The 21026-nt window shown below is 42.4% G+C and overlaps 1 protein-coding gene across 2 annotated transcripts in view; it reads right to left on the reverse strand.

Annotated features, from left to right (window-relative positions):
- Positions 1-21026, reverse strand: part of GLT8D2 (glycosyltransferase 8 domain containing 2) — a 59725-nt gene that overhangs the window by 19566 nt on the left and 19133 nt on the right. Inside the window, exons 2-4 of one of the 2 annotated variants that reach the window (XM_030821280.1) lie at positions 12997-13131; positions 11288-11334; positions 6853-6945 (exon numbers count right to left, since the gene is read on the reverse strand). In XM_030821280.1, coding sequence (XP_030677140.1) covers positions 6853-6945; positions 11288-11306 — 112 coding nt within the window. In that variant the 5' untranslated portion in view covers positions 11307-11334; positions 12997-13131. The remainder of the gene's footprint in view (positions 1-6852; positions 6946-11287; positions 11335-12996; positions 13132-21026) is intronic. The other variant, XM_030821281.1, reaches the window with a different exon arrangement.

Genomic DNA, 21026 nt, shown 5'->3' on the forward strand with positions numbered 1-21026 from the left:
ACAAACAGAGGTTGGAACAGTTTGGAGGGGTCAGAAGAAGACAGGAAAATGTAGGAAAGCTTGGAACTTCCTAGAGACTTGTTGAATGGCTTTGACCAAAAGCCAGTTAGAGACGTGGACAATAAGGTCCAGGGTGAGGTGGTCTCAGATGTAGATGAGGAACTTGTTGGGAACTGGAACAAAGGTGACTTTTGTTATGTTTTAGCAAAAAGACCAGTGGCATTTTGCCCCTGCCCTAGGGATTTGTGGAACTTTGAACTTGAGAGAGATAATTTAGGATATCTGGCAGAAGAAATTTCTAGGCAGCAAAGCATTCAAGAGGTGGCTTGGGTGCTGTTAAAGTCATTCAGTTTTATAAGGGAAGCAGAGCATAAGAGTTCAGAAAATTTGCAGCCTGACAATGTGATAGAAAAAAAAAATAACATTTTCTAGGAGAAATTCAAACTGGCTGCAGAAATTTGCATAAGTAACAAGGAACCAAACATTAATCCCCAAGACAATGGGGAAAATGTCTCCAGGGCATGTCAGAGGGCTTCACAGCTGCCCCTGCCATCACAGGCCTGGAGGCCTAGGAGAAAATGGTTTTGTGGTCTAGGCCCAGGGTCCTGTGCTGTATGCAGCCTAGGGACGTGGTGCCCTGTGTCCCAGCCACTCCAGCCATGGCTGAAAGGGGCCAACATAGGGCTTGCGCTGTGGCTTCAGAGGGTGCAAGCCCCAAGCCTTGGCAGCTTCCATGTGGTGTTGAGCCTGTGAGTGCACAGAAGTAAAAAATTGGGGTTTGGGAACCTCCACCTACATTTCAGAAGATGTATGGAAATGTCTGGATGCTCAGGCAAAAGTTTGCTGCAGGGGTGGGGGCCTCATGGAGAACCTCTGCTAGGGCAGTGCAGAAGGGAAATATGGGGTCAGAGACCCCATACAGAGTCCCCACTGGGGCACTGCCTAGTGGAGCTGTGAGAAGAGGGCCACCATCCTCCAGACCCCAGAATGGTAGATCCACTGACAGCTTGCACCGTTGCTGGAAAAGCTACAGACACTCAATGCCAGCCCATGAAAGCAGCTGGGAGGGAAGCTGTACCCTGCAAAGCCACAGGGTAGAGCTGCCCAAGACCATGGGAACCCACCTCTTACATCAGCATGACCTGGATGTGAGACCTGGAGTCAAAGGAGATCATTTTGGAGCTTTAAAATTTGACTGCCCCACTGGATTTTGGACAAGCATGGGGCCTGTAACCCCTGTGTTTTGGCCAATTTCTCCCATTTGGAATGGCTGTATTTACCAAATACCTGTACCCCCACTGTATCTAGGAAGAGGAAGTAACTAGCTTGCTTTTGATTTTACAGGCTCATAGGCAGAAGGAACTTGCCTTGTTTCAGATGAGACTTTGGATTGTAGAGTTTTGAGTTAATGCTGAAATGAGTTAAGACTTTGGGGGACTGTTGAGAAGGCATGATTGGTTTTGAAATGTGAGGACATGAGATTTGGAGGGACCAGGCGCAGAATGTTATGGTTTGGCTCTGTGTCCCCACCCAAATCTCATCTTGAATTGTACTCCCATATTTCCCATATGTTGTGGGAGGGACCCAGTGGGAGATAATGTGAATCATGGGGATGGTTTCTCCTATACTGTTCTCATGGTAGTGAATAAGTCTCATGAGATCTGATGGTTTTATCAGGGATTTCCACTTTTGCATCTCTCATTTTCTTTTGCTGCAGCCATGTAAGAAGTGCCTTTCACCTCCCACGTGATGCTGAGGCCTCCCCAGCCATGTGGAACTGTAAGTCCAATTAAACCTCTTTTTTTCCCCAGTCTTAGGTATGTCTTTATCAGCAGCATGAAAATGGACTAACACAAACCATGAGTTATTTCTATAAACAAACCAAAAAAAAGTTTCTTAAGGATTATTCCTTTTGGACTAAGTTGTAATCTTATGGAGGTATCATGTGATATGTTACCTGCTGGCTATGAAGTGATCTGCCAAAAATGAGAATTTGACTATGTTTCTTTGTTGCTGAAAGTTCCTCATTGGTTCCTAAAAGGTAAAGCCACATTTCTTTGCCTGGCACACAAGACCCCTCATGATCCAGCCCCTGCTCACTCGTCCAGCCTCACCTCCTTCTATTTTAGCAACACCAAACTCCTCGTGGTACCCTGAACACTACTCTTATTCTCAGTGCCTTTGCACATGATGTTCCCAATGCCTGGAATGCTTTCAATATCCTTTTCTGCATGGCTAACCCTTACATATTCATTCCAAATGCAGTACCGACATCAGATCCTCTGGGAAGCCTTTAACAGCTCCCTACACAAATTAACACGCACCTTCTCTATGCTGTGGTCTCGCCTATGGTTGAATTTATTAATTGCATTGAAATTTATTTGGTTGCATGTCCTCCCTCTTTCTCCTATTACACTAGGAGCTCTGTAAGGTCAGGTATTTTGTTCATCTCTGTATCCTCTGCAGCTGTCCCAGTGCCTGGCACATAGTAGATTTTCAATACAATCTGAATAGATGGGTGAATATTAGATATCTGTATTTGAGCACTTGCCACAATGCACTGGAAGAATCTATTTATGTGTCTGTCTCCTCCACTAGACTGTAAGCTCATTATATTATCCCCACTGAGTCTGGCACTTTGGAAGTGCTTAATGAAAGTTTGCTGGAATGAACTAAATGGAATTGATGAATGAGCCTCAGAAAACAGGGCCCTTGAGGAATAAGAGGGAAGGGTAAAAAAGCTGGGGCTGTGCCTGGCTGCCAGACTCAGGCGGAGGCCTTCAGCAGACTGTGGGAAGCACAGGGTAAAAGGAAAGTGTCCTCATAAAAGAGGGGACACTCCAGAAAAAGGTCAAACATTGAGTGTCCAGCCCTGCTGCCAACACATGACACTGCCACACTCCTTAGGGGCCTCTGCCAGGTAGCGAAACTGAGCACCAACCTAAGCCAAAAATACTGCTCTCTGCCGAAAAGTTTCCCCTGGACAGAATGAAGGACAAACGCACACTGGAGAAATGTGGCGAAAGGCTTATCAACTGTACCTTCTTCGTCAATGCTCCATCCTTGCAGTTTCTTTAGGAATTATCTGCTCCATTATTTGGATTCATTGTACCAACTGGTGCCTGAGCCAAAGCATTAAAAGGTTGGCTATGGGAAACTATTTGGTGCCTAACAAAAATAGTAAACATCACAATGCTGGCAGAATGGACTAGAAATGATACTGCCTTCGTCCATTCCATAAGCAGCTCTGATCAAGCCACGCCTATTCCTAGAAGAAAGGAAATGTCTGCTTTCCTAATGCCATGACTCAGAATTCCATTTCAAATAAGGAATGTTTTAGCTAAGTGTATCAGCTTACCTCTCCCCAAGTGGGACAGCTGTGAGTGACCAGCACACTAATCACAAGAGAAGTATCGGGAGATTACATGGAGTGTCACAATGGGGATATTACAGAGAATACCGCCATGTTTTACTTGAAGGTAGGACTTCACAGGGCCTCTGGACATTAACTTAGGACACTAGTTCTTTGTATTAATGTTTTTCAAATTATAAAAAATAATACATAATTATTGAAAAAATTTCAGCCCAAACAGAAGAGTATTTGGTAAATTGTGACTGTTTTCTGCAGACCTCTCACTCCCACTCCAAAAGTAGACCTCTGCTTTATAACAATATGTAACACAATCAGTGTGGTGTGTGCCTCCTAAACCCTTCTTAATGGTAATACTAAAGAATATATACCTGGGCCAGGTGTGGTGGCTCACACCTGTAATCCCAGCACTTTGGGATGCTAAGGTGGGCAGATCATCCAAGGTCGGGCGTTTGAGACCAGCCTGACCAACATGGAGAAACCCCGTCTCTCCTAAAAATACAAAATTAGCCGGGCATGGTGGCGCATGCCTGTAATCCCAGCCACTAGGGAGGCTGAGGCAGGAAAATCGCTTGAACCCAGAAGCGGAGGCAGTGGTGAGCCGAGATGGCACCACTGCACTCCAGCCTGGGCAACAAGAGCACAACTCTGTCTCAAAAAAATATATATATATATACATACCTTAAACACTTACTATTTAAAAACCAAAATGGAATCATACTTTTCAGTCTCTTCTGCAATTTGCTTTTCCCACTTAACATACCACAAGCATTCTTCCATGCCAATGCTACATTCGTTTGAATGGTATTTTATAACATCGATTTAAAACAATTTTAACACTGAATGGATAAACATGTGATAATGGATCTATTCATGTGGTCCAAATGCTTTGTTTCTCTGTATAGGTCTGATTAGTCAGTCAGGATGTGCGTTTCTTTAGAGCTATTTTAACAGCTGTTTTAAAACCTATCCACTTATTTCCCTGAAGAAGGGAGTCTGTGGTGGGATTAGCTGAGCGAATGTGTTGGTTTATGAGCAGCGATTGAAGCATGAAGAGTGGAGTCAGTTCAGATGACATTTGTCTTTACGTGACTTCTTTCTCTCTCTCTCTCTCTTTTAGACAGTTTATTGAGGTGTAGATACTGCTATGGACTGAATTGTGTCCTCCAGAGTCCATTTGTTAACGTCTTAGCTCCCAGAATCTCAGGATGTCAGTGCACTTCATTACCTTTAAAGAGGCAATTAAGTTAAAATGAAGCCATTTGGTAGGCCTTATCCCAGTAAGACTGGTATCCTAATAAGAGGAGGAAAAGAGGAGAATCACACAGAGGGTCACAACCAGGAATGCAGCACAGAGAAAAGGCCACATGAGGACACAGCAAGAAGGCAGCCATCTGCATGCCAAGGAGAGAGACCTCAGGAGAAACCAAACCTGCTCGCACCTTGATCCTGGACTTCCAGCCTCCAGAACCAAAGAAAATACATTTCTATGGTCTAGCCACCTAGTCTGTGCTATTTTGTTATGGCAGCCCAAGCAAACGAATACAGATTTTTTTAAATTTACCCATTGTAAGCATACAGTACAATGATGTTTAGTAAATTTATAGAATTGCACAACCATCACCAAGATCCAATTTTAGAAAGTTCCATTGAGCTGCCTGGTCTGCAGTCAATCCATTCCCACTCCCAGCTCTAGGCAACCACTGATCTGCTCTGTGTCTCCATAGATTTTCCTTTTCTAGAAATTTCATATAGATGGAATCATACAATATATGGTCTTTCAGGTCTGACTTCTTTTATTTAGCATAGTTTTTTTCAGGTTCATCCATATTGCAGCTTGTATCAGTCATTTGTTCCTTTTTACTGTTGAAAAGTATTTCATTGTGTGGGATAAATTACATTTTTTTTTTATCCCTTACGAGTTGATGTACATGTGAATTGTTTCCAGTTTGGGGCTACTATGAATTATACCCTAAGAACATTTGTATATATGTCTTTGTGTGAAAATCATTCTCTTTGCAGATTCTATGTTCGTTTAGATCAGATTATACATGTTTTTAATTATTTTTAAATGAATTTTTAAATTACAAAATATAATCAGAAAGAAATGCCAGCTTCCTGGGAATAGGGATGTTGTTTTGTTCACTGTTGTGTTTCCAGTCCCTAAGTGTCTGACTGAAAAAAAAAAAACTGTGGAATAAATGTATGTAACACACCAAATAACTGTATTCAGAGTCTCACTCTGTCATCCAAGCTGGAGTGTAGTGGTACTATCAGGGCTCACTGCTGCTTAGACCTCCTAGGCTCAATGATCCTCTCATTCCAGCCTCCCAAGTAGCTGGGACTATAGGCATGCCCCACCATGCCCTGGTAATTTTTTGTGTGCATGCAGATGGGGTCTTGCTTTGTTGCCTAGGCTGGGCTGGTCTCAAACACCTGGACTCAAGCAATCCTCCCGCCTCAGCCTCCAAAAGTGCTGGATTACAAGTATGAGCCACCATCGCCAGCCCATAAGTGTATATTTGCTTGATTTATATAAAAAGTAAATTAGCTGGGCATGGAGCTCATGCCTGTAATCCCAGCACTTTCGGAGGACAAGGTGGGAGGACAGCTTGAGCCCAGGAGTTCAAGATGAACCTGCGAAGCATGGCAAAACCCATCTCTACAAAAAATTAGCTGGGTGTGGTGGCACACACCTGTAGTTCCAACTTCCTGGGGTGCTGAGGCCAGAGGATTGCTTGAGCCCTGGAGGTCGAGGCTGCAGGGAGCTGCTATTGTGCCACTGTACTCCAGCTGGGGCAACAGAGTGAGATTCTGTCTCAAAAAAAAAAAAAGTAAATTAATTAAAAATGTAATAAACAGTGCTTCTTGATTTTTATGGAGGTTGACTTTGTGTGTGCATTGGAGTTGTGAAGGTGCCATCTCAGGCAATTCACCGCCAAGGAGGGAAACACAGTTCTCAGTGCAGCTGGGAGAGACCACAGGACCAATGAAGGGCCATTTTCAAGTTGAGAGTTATGAGGCTGACTTGCACTGATGGGAATCAACCAGCAGGGAGAGGAGAGAGAGGGCAGTTTCCAAAAGCAAAGTCTTTGAGAAGCTCCAAAGAGATGGGGTGTGGAGCAGTGCACTCACCCTGTGGTCCAAGAACCTACAGCATCAGCCTCAACCAGGAGCTTATCGGAAATGCAAGTCTTGAGGCCCCACCCCATACCTACTGATCCTACACCTCACGGGTGGGCCCAGTGCTGTGTTTTAACAAGCTCTCCATGTGACTCTCACACATGCTAAAGTTTGAATAGCACCAACCATCCTAGGGCATGACTGAAAAGGTGGTCTAGGATGGATATTCTACTAGCAGGTCCTTGGGAGTTGACCAAACTGTCACTTGTCCCTGAACTCAGCTACTGAAAGGACCTAGAGGAACACATTCAAACCACATTCCTGGGTATCCCAACTCAATGAATTCCATGTCTGCTCACCTGCGTCATTCTTGGGCACAGTCCCCTTATGAACTTTCTTATACAGAATCACACAGAGGGTCACGATCAGAAGGAACAGCAGCACCTGATTAACTGAAATAGAAATGGAAACACATTAACATTGAACCTACGAACCTGAAATCACATGACAAATTTTAGAATGGTAGTGTGAGTAGATGCCTTCCAGGCCACAGAGGAGTGGTGTCTGAGACCTTTCTATAAGCAGAGAGCATACAGAGTAAAGAATTAACCTGGCCAGGTGTGGTAGCTCATGCCTGTAATCCCAGTACTTTGGGAGGCCGAGGCAGGTGGATCACCTGAGCTTAGGAGTTTTGAGATCAGCCTGGGCAACGGAGTGGGACCCTGTCTCCACAAACACACACACACACACACACACACACACACACACACACACACACACAAATTAGCTGGGCGTGGTGGCATGAACCTGTAGTCCCAGCTACTAAGGAGGCTGAGATAGGAGGATGGCTTGAGCCTGGGAGGTGGAGGCTGCAGTGAGCCAAAATTACTCCAGCCTGGGTGACAGAGCCAGACCCTGTCTCAAATACAAAAGGAAACAAACAGAAAGAATTAACCTGGAACACTATTATTGCTCAGGGGTCTTGCATCTTTACTGAATTTGTGTATCAGTTCTAATCATTTTTTGCTGGAGTCTTTAGAATTTTCCAAAAATAAGATTATATTGGCCAGGTGTAGTGGCTCACACCTGTAATCCCAGCACTTTGGGAGGCTGAGGTGGGCAGATCACATGAGGCCAGGAGTTCAAGGCCAGCCTGGGCAATATGGTGAAACCCTATGTCTACTAAATTATACAAAAATTAGCTAGGCGTGATGGTGCACGCCTGTAATCCCAGCTATTTGGGAGGCTGAGGCATGAGAATTGCTTGAACATGGGAGGTGGAGGTTGCAGTGAGCCAAGATCACACCACTGGGCAATAGAGCAAGACCTTCCTTCCAAAACAAAACAAAACAAAAACGTATCATCTGCAAACAAGGATAATTTGAGTTCTTCCTTTCCAATTTGGATGCCCTTTATTTCTTTTGCTTGTCTGACTGCTCTAGCTAGGGCTTCCAGTACTATGTTGAATAACAATGGTGAAACGCAGCCATCCTTGTCGTGTTCTGGATGTAAGAGAAAAGGCTTTCAGTTTTTCCCCATTTAGTATGATAGTAGCTGTGGGTCTGCCGTATGTGGCTTTTATTTTGTTGAATTTATGTGATTCTTCTTATGAGCCAGTAGTAATTATAAATACATGTTCTTAGCCATTATGACACAGTTGCTTCTCAGTTAATTCAACCCTTGGTCAAGGATGATGTGCAGGCCGGGTGAGGTGGCTCACGCCTGTAATCCCAGCACTTTGGGAGGCCAAGGTGGGTGGATCACTGGAGGCCAGGAGTTTGAGACTAGCCTGGCCAACATGGCAAAATCCCATCTCTACTAAAAATACAAAAATTAGCCGGGTGTTGCACATGCCTGTAGTCCCAGCTATTCGGGAGGTTGAGGCATGAGAATCACTTGAACCTGGGAGGCGGAGGTTGCAGTGAGCCAAGATCGTGCCACTGCACTCCAGTCTGGGCAACAAAGGGAGACTCTGTCAAAAAAGAAAGAAGGAAAGAAAGAAAGAGAGAGAGAGAGAAAGAAAGAAAGAAAGAAAGAAAGAAAGAAAGAAAGAAAGAGAGAGAGAGAGAGAGAAAGAAGGAAGGAAGGAAGGAAGGAAGGAAGGAAAGAAAGAAAGAAAGAAAGAGAAAATTATTGCCCTTGGCAAACAGAAGACCCCAATGCCTCCAAGCCTCCAAGTCTGTTTGTTCCAGTGATGTTGGCCTTTGGGATCTGCTGAGAAGTAGAGTGGTGTAAAACAGTGTTTTCTTGAGTATGGAACATATAGCACTGGTTGTGCATGAAATGACTGAGGAAGTTCATGTTCATAGCATTAATATTTAATCACCATATGAGAAAGTCAATCTTTCTGATTTTATGTGCAGGAACGCAACAAAAACTACCCAGAGTTGAATCACATTCTTCTAATTGTATATGTGTTTAAAGCTACCTTTTTTTTTTAATGATAGGAGATCATTCTGTTTTCATTTACAGTAAGGATAAAAACTTTCTATTATGAAGTACACTTATAAATTTTTAAAATTAGTCAAAGAAAACAAAATTCATTTTGAGATGGAGTTTCACTCTTGTTGCCCAGGCTGGAGTGCAATGGCACGCTCTTGGCTCACTGCAACCTCCGCCTCCTGGGTTCAAGTAATTCTCCTGCCTCAGCCTCCTGAGTAGCTGGGATTACAGGCCCCCACCACCACGCCTGGCTAATTTTTGTATTTTTAGTAGAGACAGGGTTTCACCACGTTGGCCAGGCTGATCTTGAACTTCTGACCACAGGTGATCCGCCCACCTCGGTCTCCCAAAGTGCTGAAATTACAGGCGCGAGCCACTGTGCCTGGCCTAAAGAAAATATTAAGTGACGTTTAGGACAGAAGGAACACAGCTGATGAAAAATTGAGAAGATGGCATGTTGGCATGTGTAGTGCACACCTACCTAAAGTTTGGGAAAAGTTGGTAGAAGGGAAGAGGGTGTGAATTTGAAGTCAGACTCAAATCTCCTTTCTACCACCTCCTAGGTGTATGGCCGAGGAGTATCTTAACCTCTCTGAGCTTGGCGTGCTTATCTGCTGAATGGAGATTGTAATAATAAGCATTACCTCGCACTACTGTTTTGAGAGTTAACCAAGGCAATGCAGGCCCAATAAATACTTTACAAATGGTTATGCATCATTGTTATTATTATTTTATCTTTTTTTTGAGACAGGATATCACCTCAGTTGCCCTGGCTGGAGTGCAGCAGTGTGATCTCGGCTCACTGTAACCTCAACTTTCCAGGCTCAGGTGATTCTCCTACCTCAGCCTCCCAAGTAGCTGGGACTATAGACACATACCACCACATCTGGCTAATTTTTTGTATTTTTTAGTAGAAACGGGGTTTCACCATGTTGCTAAGGCTGGTCTTGAACTCCTGGACTCAAGCAATCCACCTGCCTCAGTCTCCCAAAGTGCTGGGAATACAGGCATGAGCCACTGCACCCGGCCTGTATTATTTTTTATTATTTTTATGCATCAAGAGACTTAATCTATTGACTTCATATGCATCTATTTTTTGGCCTCTATGCCTTTGTCTTCCCATTTGTAAAAGAGTCTCCATGGATGCCTCCAAAGCTACATTCTGAGGCTGTGATTCTATTTTGCTGACACCCAGTTCCTCCCTGCCTTAATGGATTATCAGATTCAGCCAGCGACAATCAGATACTAGACTCAGTTTAAAACAAAATTATAGAGAAACAGAAAATGGACAAAATTCTACAGTTTATCAACAGGACCGATTAATATTCACCTGCCACGGCTGGGCACGGTGGCTCACACCTGTAATCCCAGCACTTTGGGAGGCTGAGGCGGGTGGATCACTTGAGGTCGGGAGTTCAAAACCAGCCTGGCTAACATGGTGAAAACCCATCTCTACTAAAAATACAAAAATTACCCAAGCAAGTGTGTCTCATGCAATATTTGGGACATACTTATACTAAAAAATTATTTGTCGTTTATCTGAAGTTCAAATTTAACTGGTTGTCCTGTTCTGCGTCTTTGTTTGCTGAATCTGGCAACTCTACCCTGAGAGTCACAGAATTAGGTTACTATGTTTCTCCTCAAATTCACAAACTACTGGATCTAAAATCAGAGGCGAATCCAGGCTCTGAAGATTTGAGATGACTCTTTAAGACTAAGAATACAAAATTACAAATTACAAATGCTAAATTAGCTATGAACATGAATATTTATTCCAAATGAGAAATTATTTTTGCAAGTTTTATAGAAATATATGATCCCTGTTGTAAGTTCACTTCCATTTCTTCTTCTTTTTTTTTTTTTTTTGAGACGGGGTCTCACTCTCTCTCCCAGGCTGGCATGCAGTGGTGCAATCTCAGCTCACTGCAGCGTCTGCCTCCCAGGCTCAAGTGATCCTCCTGCCTCAGCCTCCCAAGTAGCTGAGACTACAGGTGCCCACCACCACGACTGGCTAATTTTTGTATTTTTTGTAGAGATGCGGTCTCTCCATGTTACCCAGGCTGGTCTCGAACTCCCGAGCTCAACTGACCCACCCACCTCAGCCTCCCAAAGTGCTAGGATTACAGGCGTGAGCCAGTGTGCCCAGCCGATAAGTCCACTTCTGACTAAAATACTGAACAACTCTCCATGGGAATCATCCGGAAATGATGATGCCAAAAAGTGCCTGCGGGAAAACTATCCATGAAAATCAAAGACAATCCAAGAAAGAAGAAAAAAGCCAAGCCCCAGCCTCAAAACCATCCTCCCAAATATCTGTTTTTAAATCATTATTTTCAAAAGTTGTAATCTTACTTTTTCGTAACAGAGCCATGTGTATTCACGCAGATAAGAACCGTAACCTGTGGATTAAAGAAAAAAAAATCTGTTTAAAAGAGAATCAACTTAAGTCATAAACAAGTGTTAAGGACTATGCCTTCTCTGAAAGACTGATATATCGTGAAGTTTGTGATCATTTTTTACTGCTCCAAATCTAAAATTTTGGAAACAAAATAAATACTAGCCCATGTCTTCAAAAGTGATGCCTCTGGTTGAACAAACCTTAATAAGGGTCCTCAAAAGCTAATCTTTTGTCTTCAGAAGTTCTTTCTTTCTTTTTTTTTTTATGGTGACAGAGTCTCGCTCCATCACCCAGGCTGGAATGCAGTGGTGTGATCTTGGCTCACTGCAACATCTGCCTCCCAGGTTCAAGCAATCCTCCTTCCTCAGCCTCCCAAGTAGCTGGAACTACAGGCATGCACCACCACGCCCGGCTAATTTTTTTTATTTTTAGCAGAGATGGGGTTTTGCCATGTTGCCCAGGCTGGAGTTCCATCCACCTTGGCCTCCCAAAGTGCTGGGATTACAGATGTGAGCCACAGTGCTCAGCCCGGAATTTTTTTTAACCTCTTGTAAAAAGAGCTCTGTCAGCCTTCTGGGTCAGCAGAGCAGATGGCAGTAACTGGAAGTATCACACTAGATCTCCTTGATCTAAAATATCAACCCTATGCCATCTTTCTACTATCATAACTTCATTCCTTGATAAGGAAGATTTTACATCTTCAAGAATCCCTTGGAGGGGCATGCATTATACTCAATTCAATCATTCATTCAGTATTTACATATTGAGATCCTACTAAAAGCCCAGCACTGTGCCACTTCCCAGTGATGTACCGACAAACAAAACAGTACTGGTCCCTATCCTCCTGGAGCTTTTGGTCCAGTGGGGGAAACAGATATTAAAATGTGACACATAAAAGTATTAGATTATGGTAAGTGCTATGAAGGAAGCAAAGGAGATGTTGGGATAAAGACGAACAGGGGTAGGGAGTGCATCAGGAAGAGAAATCAGGAAAAACTTCATTGAGGAGATGGCATTGGAGGGAAGGAAGAGCAAGAGCCAGTCAAGGGCAGAACATGCAGAGGAGCATCCCAGGCAGAGGGAACAGCAAGTGCAAAGGTCCTGGGGCTGGAAAGAGCTCTAAGTATTGTAGGAACTGCAAGAAGCTCAAAGTGGCTGGATCATAGTGGACCAAAGGAGAGACTGGATGGAAGAGGCCAGAGAGGTACCAAGGGGCCGGATACTACTGTGCCTGAAGAGGAGTTTGGATTTTATTTTAAGTGCATTAAACCCCCTGCATCAGTGTTTAACTTTGTTAAAGCCCTAAAGCACTGTTTTTCAAACATTCCCAAGGGAATTCTGATGGTAAAGGAGAGTGAATACTCAACGTTGCTCACAATGAGCTCAAAGTTCTTTCACGTTTTTTGTTTTACCTTCAAATTATGGGAACTGTGCAAGAATATAGTGGAAAGGAATCACTCCTTTAACTGCTGGCAGAGGTCCCCCCTCAGGGAGAAAGCTATCTGTTATGAAAGCAAGGTCTTCTGTGCCTAGGTGGGATGGCCAGGTGAGAGCAGGGAAAAGCTAACCTGGTCTGAATAAGGGATGAACCAGAATCCAAAGGTTCGGCCACAGCCCAAGAAAAAATGTTATTAGAGGAATAGGAAAAGTCCAAGTCACTTACCCTGGAGAACTTCCTTTCCTATGGCAGGCCCAGGGACTATTCAAGAACAGATGTCCAATACTCAGCTCACAACCTTCTTCCACTCTCTGCACCTTCTAACCTCAGCCCACCTCCACGCTGTTCTTCCCACAGGACCTAAAGTGACATTTTAAGTGTTTTACCGCGTGTGGTGGCTCACTTTTGGAGGCCAGGGTGGGCAGATGCTTGAGCCCAGGAATTGGAGACAAGCCTGGGCAACATGATAAGACCCCCCTGCAACAATCTCTACAAAAAAAATACAAAAATTAGCAGGCATCGTGGTGCATGCCTGTAGTCTCAGCTACTCGGGAAGTTGAGGCAGAAGGATCACTTGAGCCCAGGAGGTTGAGGCTGCAGTGAGCCACGGCTGCTTCACTCCAGCTGGGAGACAGAGCAAAACCCTGTTTTAAAAAAGAAAAAGAAAGAAGAGAGAGAAGAAAGAAAAGAAAGAAAGAAGAGAAAAGAAAGAGAGGAAGGAAGGAAGAAGAAGAAGAAGGAGGAGGAGGAGAGAAAGGAGAGAAAGAGAAAAGAAAGAAAGAACGAAAAAGAAAGAAAGAAAGAAAGGAAGGAAGGAAGGAAGGAGAGGGAGAAGGAGAAGAAAGAAAGAAAGAAAGAAGAAAGAAAGAAAGAAAAAAGAAAGAAAGAAAGAAAGAAAGGAGAAAGAATGAGAGAGAGAAAAGAAAAGAAAAAAAGAAAAATTGCTCCTTTCAGAAGAGCTGCCAGATTTGTCGTGTGTCTTTTTGTAGCCCCAAGCTCACAGCAATAATATTCCAGGGGATGGTCACTGTGGGATGAGAAAGTTTATCTCATTCCACAGTAGGATGTTTATCTGGTCCCAGATAAACATCAGGAGAGGGCAGGCTTTCAGAGTGACCGCAAGGAGAAGGGAACACAAATAGGAAAAAGAGACCCCTGGAAGAAAGGCTGGAGGACTGTCAGGGACAGATTTGGGATGAGATATGCCTGTTACACATTGTTATACACGATTAAAGTAATTAAAATACCCACCTCTACCCAACTTCATGTAACCCAATATTAAAAGGCCTTTTTGTCTCTGTGTTGAAGATTACAGAAAATATTGGGGTCGGCTGGCAGAAAAAGGGAGATTTTTTCGGTTGATGGTCTTACAGGACTTATATTGAACATATTTAATAACTCATATGGCCCTTGGCACTGATCAATCAAAATGGGTACCAGCTATAAATGGCTGACACAGCCCCACAGGAGTGTTCTGACTAATAAATAGCAGCTTTGGCATCTACAGAATGTCAAATCATACTAATGTATTATCTATTCATACATATAAATAAGCACAGGAGATTCTACACACACACATACACACACGTGCACACACACACACGATGCATTATATTTTGCTAAGCAGCAAGAACTATAACTGTCACATCATCAACCATTCTCATGTTCTAGCAGGCCAACTTTTTAGATAAAGTCCTTTGCATAAGAAAAATGCAGGGCAAATTCTAAGAGGCATATTAACTAGATGTATTCCAAGAACAACTTCTTTTAACAAAAGAGACCAGCTGCTGCTTCAGAGCATAAAGAATTGGCCCGTTGAGAACTATTTTTCTGCCAAGGTATTTGATACATGTTGACAAGCAAATTTTTTTCCGGTCTTCTGGATTTACACACATTTCCTACTGTGAGTTTCTTTCTTGATGTTCTTAAAAATTGCTACGCATCAGGGGGAGGGAGAGCATCAGGATAAATAGCTAATGCACGTGGGGCTTAATACCTAGGCGATGGGTTGATAGGTGCAGCAAACCACCATGGCACACATTTACCTATGTAACAAACCTGCACATTCTGCACATGTGTCCCAAAACTTAAAATAAAATAAAATTTTAAAAAATTGCTATGCATACTATTTCTTTTTTATTAGGTAGTATTTTCTGAATTCTTTAGACTGCATTGAAGAATCAGAAAGAGTGCTTCACCCAGGGAAACACAAATGGTTCTGTATAATAAACATTCAGTATGTCTGTTTTCATTTTAAATAGGCTTCTTTTCCATGACACATTTACTAAAGGAATATTACCATGTCAGCTTCAAAATTTGACAAGTTGATTTTTAAGTTTTTAAAAATTTACATACATTAGATTTCCTTTTTTTTCCATAGTTCTATGGACTTTTACACATGCATAGATTCTTGTAACAACCACCACAAACAGGGTAGAGAACAACGCCAACACTCCTAAAGAATTCCCTTGCGCCGCCACTTTGTAGTCAGGCCCTGCCCAACACCTAGCCCTTGGCAACCACTGATAGGTTCTCTGCCTCTATAGTTTTGTCTTTTCCAGAATGTCATATAAATGGAATCCTACAAGATGTAATATTTTGCGAGACTTTCTTCTTTCAATTAGCATAATGTTTTTGAGATTCATACTTGCTATTGCCTTTACCAATAGTTTGTACCTTTTTATTGCTGAATAGTATTCCATTGAATGGATATACCACAGTTTATCCATTCACCCACTGAAGGACATTTGGGTTGTTTCCATTGTTTTGTGATTATGAATAATGCTTCTGTAAACACTTGTTTACAGGTTTTTGTGTGAATAGAGGGTAACTACCTAGAAGTGGTATTGCTGGGTCTTTTGGGTAGATATATATTTAACTTGATAAGAAATTGCCAATCTAGGCTTGCCACCATGGCTCATGCCTATAATCCCTGCACTTTGGGAAGCCAAGGTGGGAGGATCGCTTGAGCTCAGGAGTTCGAGACCAGCCCTGGCAACATAGTGAGACCCCTGTCTGTATGAAAACAAAACAAAACAAACAAAAAAACCCTCAAAAACCAAATGTGGGGAGTTAGAGAAAAAAATTTAGCCAGACATGGTGGTGGGCACTTGTGGTCCCAGCTATTCAGGAGGCTGAGGTAGGAGGATTGCTTGAGCCTGGAGGTTGAGGCTGCAGTGAGCCATGGTCACACCACTGCACTCCAGCCCAGGTGATAGAGAGAGACCTTGCCTGAAAAAAAAGGAAAAGAAAAAGGAAGAAACTGACAATCTTTTTTCCTGAGTGGAAAAAGAAACTGACAATCTTTTTTTCCTGAGTGGAAACATTTTAATTTTGTATTCCCACTAGCATGGTGAGAAAGTTCCAGTTGCTCTGTGTTCTTGTCAGCTCTTGATAATGCTGGTATTTTTTTTATTTTAGCTGTTATAATGGGCGAATTGCATTGTGATTTTAATTTGCATTTCCCTAGTGATTACTCATGTTGAGCATCTTTTTGTGTGTTTATTTACCATCCACATATGGTGAAATGTCTGTTTAAATCTTTTGTGCATTTTTATAGAATTATTTTCTTATTTTTGAGTTTTGGGAGTTGTTTATATATTCCACATACAAGTCCTGTGTCAGGCCTCAGTACTGTGGCTCATGCCTGTAATCCCAGCACTTTGAGAAGTTGAGGCTGGCAGATCACTTGAGGTCAGGAGTTCAAGACCAGCCTGGCCAACATGGTGAAATCCTGTCTCTACTAAAATACAAAAATTAACCAGGCGTGGCAGTGCATGTCTGTAATCCTAGCTACTCGGGAGGCTGAGGCAGGAGAATTGCCTGAACCTGGGAGGTGGAGGTTGCAGTGAGCCGAGATTGTGCCACTGCACTCCAGCCTAGGCAACAGAGTGAGACTTTGTCAAAAAAAAAAAAAAAAAAAAAGCCCTGTGTTATGCAATTTGCAAATACTTTCCCCTGGTATGTGGCTTGTCTTTTCAGTCTCTTAACAATAAATTTTGCAGAGCAAAAGTATTTAATTTTGATGAGGTCAAATTCATTTTATTTTTTTCTTTTTTTTGAAACAGGGTTTTACTCCATCACCCAGGCTCAAGCGCAGTGATACAGTCTTGGCCCACTGCAACCTCCACCTCCCAGGCTCAAACGATTCTCCTACCTCAGCCTCCCAAGCAGCTGGGACTACAGGCGCACACCACCGCACCTGGCTAATTTTTGTATTTTTTGTAGAGATGGGGTTTTGCCATGTTGCCCAGGCTGGTCTTGAAATCCTGAGCTCAAGTGATCTGCCTGCCTCGACTTCTCAAACTGCTGGGATTACAGGCATGAGCCACCACACCTGGCCTTTTTTTCTTTTATATATCATGCTTTTGGTATCATATTTAATAGATTTTGGCCTAACCTAAGGTCATGATGACTTTTTCCTATGTTTTCTTGGAGAATTTTATAGTTTTGGACTTAATATTTACATTTAGAGTTAATTTTTGTATATATCATGAAATGTAGATTAAACTTAATCTTTTAGCATATGGTTATCCAGTTGTTCCAAGACCATTTGTTGAGAAAGCCATTTGTTGAGACCATTTGTTGTTCCTTCTGTGGAACTGATTTTTTTTCTTTAATATTTTGTTCCAATTTCAGGGTATTCAAAGGGGACTTCAAATCTGGCAAGGAGTTTGAACCTAGAGGATGACATGTGTCCTAAAGAAGGGAGCAAGTGATCAACACAGGTTTTTTATTCTCTCCTATACTTTCTACAAGAAGAATTACAGATCTGATTAGTCATCAGTGACTAAAAAGTGAGCTACCTCATCAAAGAAAGATTCAATAATGTGGCCGGGTGTGGTGGCTCACACCTGTAATCCCAGCAATTTGGGAGGCTGAGGCTGGTGGATCACTTGAGGCCAGGAATTCGAGACCAGCCTGGCCAATATGGCGAAACCCCATCTCTACCAAAAATTCAAAAATTGGCTGGACGTGGTGGGGCACGCCTGTAATCTCAGCTACTCGGGAGGCTGAGGCACAAGAATCACTTGAACCTGCGAGAAGGGGGTTGCAGTGAGCCAAGATCACACCACTGCACTCCAGCTTGGGCGACAGAGCGAGACTCTGTCTCAAAAAAAAAAAAAAAATTCAATAATGTTCTCAGAGTACTATCAGGACCAAGCAGGCAAGAAAAGGGTTGATCTACTATGAAAAACTTTCAACCAAACATTTCCCCAAATTCAAATTCGATCTTTGCATTATATTCTGGAGTATTTTATTTATGCTCTGAAATCAAGAAGGCTAAGACACCCTCCCTCTATTCTCAAAATATACCTGTTAAGACTTTGTTTCCCAGTTTTCCCAGTTTACAATGTATCCATCTATATGCTTAATACAATACCTTGGATATTCATTAGGAGAAGTGGTAGGCATTAAGCAAAGCATAGGATAGGGCAGGTTTGACGAAAAAATAAAATTAACCATTAGATAAGGATTTTAGATGACAACATTCATTTTACTGTAAAATCTAAAGTTAAATATTGTCACATTTTTATGTTCATTCACTTGTTTGTGCCATTTTGCCAATTACCCCAGGAGCTGGCAACTGACTTCCTTTATCTCACACAAAAAAGTTAATTTGCCATAAAAAACAATTTGTCTTGAAAACTCAAAGTTTATTTTAAAATTAAGTTGATCCTTCTTAATTATGGTCTTTCAAATGAACTTCTGAACTTGACATTTGACGGGAGGCTGCAGACAGCAAACCAGGAATAATAACCTTTAGAAACTAACAACATAACAGAGATAGCCCGAGGAAGTAATTGAGAAAGGAAGGATATCATAGGTCCCCACAGTTTCATGAACCAAAGTGTTATGAGAATTTGCTGGCAGTCATCTAGGAAAACTCTTCAACAGAGATTTGATTCAAGTCTTTAATTCACTGTAAACAACCAGCTACAATGTTCCTTTTATTTTCCTGGGCTATAGACTGAACACCCAAGAGCTCTGAGTGCATGGCAATGGCCCTTCTCCTCTTCCCCCTTTGCACTTGGAAAAGAATTGGGTCAAAACAGCACACTACTTAGGATTTTTCTGAGATAGGGTTTCAGGTACCTTTCATCCATTTAGGATTTTAGGTGACATGCATGCATCTAACTTTTGGGGATGATGGAAGCCTAGAATGGTCTTTGGCCACATGACCCCTCCTCCCACTCCATGAAAGAATCCATCTGGTATCACAGGAGAGAATGGGGCAAAGACCAGAAGGAAGCCGAGCTCTAAGTACCTCAGGCCATCCACTTCCTGGACATCCCAGTTATGAAAACCAGTAACTTCACACTTTTTCCTTAAACTGTTTTGAAATGAGGTTCAGTTTCTTACAAACAAAAGTCTTTACAAATACATTTGCTGTGGCCAGAATGGTGTGTGAATATGGGGAGCAGTTTGCAGGGGTCAGATAATAATCATAGCTATCATTTATTGCAAATTTAATTTGCACGCAGCTCCAGGCTATTTAGGTACATTATCTCCTTTAATTCTAACACCTTTCAAGTGGATGTATTACTATCTCCATTTTTCAAATGGGGACATTGTGGCTCAGAGAGGTTCAGTAACTTGCTCAAAATCATAAATCTTGTAAATGATGGGGCTGGGATTAAAAATTAGAGCTCTCTGACTTCAAAGCCCTTAACCACAAAGTGCTGAGCTCTCAAAGGGCCCTTGTGGCTACACCAGAGGTTAGGAGAATTGGGCTCCAGATAACGGATTTCACCGTGTGTTGATGAAGCTTTACAGCTCACAGGCAATGCTGGTCGGCTCTTGCCTGAGTGCTTGGTTACTGTAACTATGAGACCACTCCAGAGGCAGAGGAATAGTAAGTGCTGACTCATCTGAACAGGGGGTTCATCTTTCCCCGTCCAGTGTGTTGCCAACTCTGAAATCTCTTTAAGATGAAACAAGAGGCTTTAGGATGCAGATAATCACATGCCAATTGCAAGGCACAGCAGTAACAAGCCAAGAAGGTAAGTTCCCAAAGCCGATTGTTGTAGGAAACCTTAAGCCATATGGCAGGAGTGGTGTCCTTGAGAAGCATGCAGTTTCAACAGAAAGTTTGCTTTAAAAAATGATGTGTGTGTGTGCATGTGCGTGTGTGTGTGTATATAATTGCATAAAGATTTGGCATGCCTGAATTTCATCCTATCCTTCCTTTTTACAATTTCATCTCACCTCTGATGGTGGCACTTCTTGGGTTTCAAAAAACAAAAAAATCCCAAGTGGACAAGACACAGTTTCTAACTGAGGGCACTGAAATCAAGTGGAAAACCATGTGGAAATCCTTTTCCAGTACAATTAGTGTATTAGACTGTGGGCCTTGGAGTCAGACCATCTGGGTTCAAATCCTAGCTCCACGATGTATAAGAAACATATAAGAACCCCTTCCCTTGGAAACTTGAGATTCCTCACTTATAAAATGTCTGTAATACCATTTTACAATCAACATGTTAATAAGTAATTCAGGCAAAAAACCTCAATGAATGCTAAAATGATAGGGGGTAAAATGTTGTTGGGGTACAAAAAATTCACATTCTCAAAGTAATCACCCTTAAGATCAACAAAATGAAACAAACTGAAATCCTGTGCCTTGAGATGTGATAAATATCAATGTGTTCCTGCCAGCAATATTTAACCTGATTCTATCATGGATAAGGTCATGGTCAAATCCAAATCACGGATCATTCTGAAGACAAACTGCCCTGGTCTCTTCAAATATGTCAATGTCATGAAAGGAAAAAAAAAAAAAACACATTGGGAACTCTTTAGAGGCTTGATAATGTGATAATGAAATGGAAAGTGTGAACCTTGGCTGGACTCAGTGGCTCACGCCTGTAATCCGAGCACTTTGGGAGGCTGAGGCAGGTGGATCATGAGGTCAAGAGATCGAGACCATCCTGGCCAACATGGTGAAACACCATCTCTACTAAAAACACAAAAATTAGCTGGGCATGGTGGCGTGCACCTGCAGTCCCAGCTACTTCGAAGGCTGAGGCAGGAGAATCGCTTGAACCCGGAAGGCTGAGGTTGCAGTAAGCTGAGACTGCACCACTGTACTCCAGCCTGGTGACAGAGTGAGACTCCATCTCAAAAAAAAAATAAAAGTGTGAACCTTGACTGCATCCTGAACCAAATGTTTAAAAAGAGCTACAAAATTTATTTTTGGGAAATTGGGGAAATATTATGGCATTAATGTTAAATTTCCTAAGAGAATAAATGTG

The sequence above is a fragment of the Nomascus leucogenys genome, chromosome 10 (genome assembly GCF_006542625.1).
Source record: "Nomascus leucogenys isolate Asia chromosome 10, Asia_NLE_v1, whole genome shotgun sequence".
Taxonomy (NCBI): Eukaryota; Metazoa; Chordata; class Mammalia; order Primates; family Hylobatidae; genus Nomascus; species Nomascus leucogenys.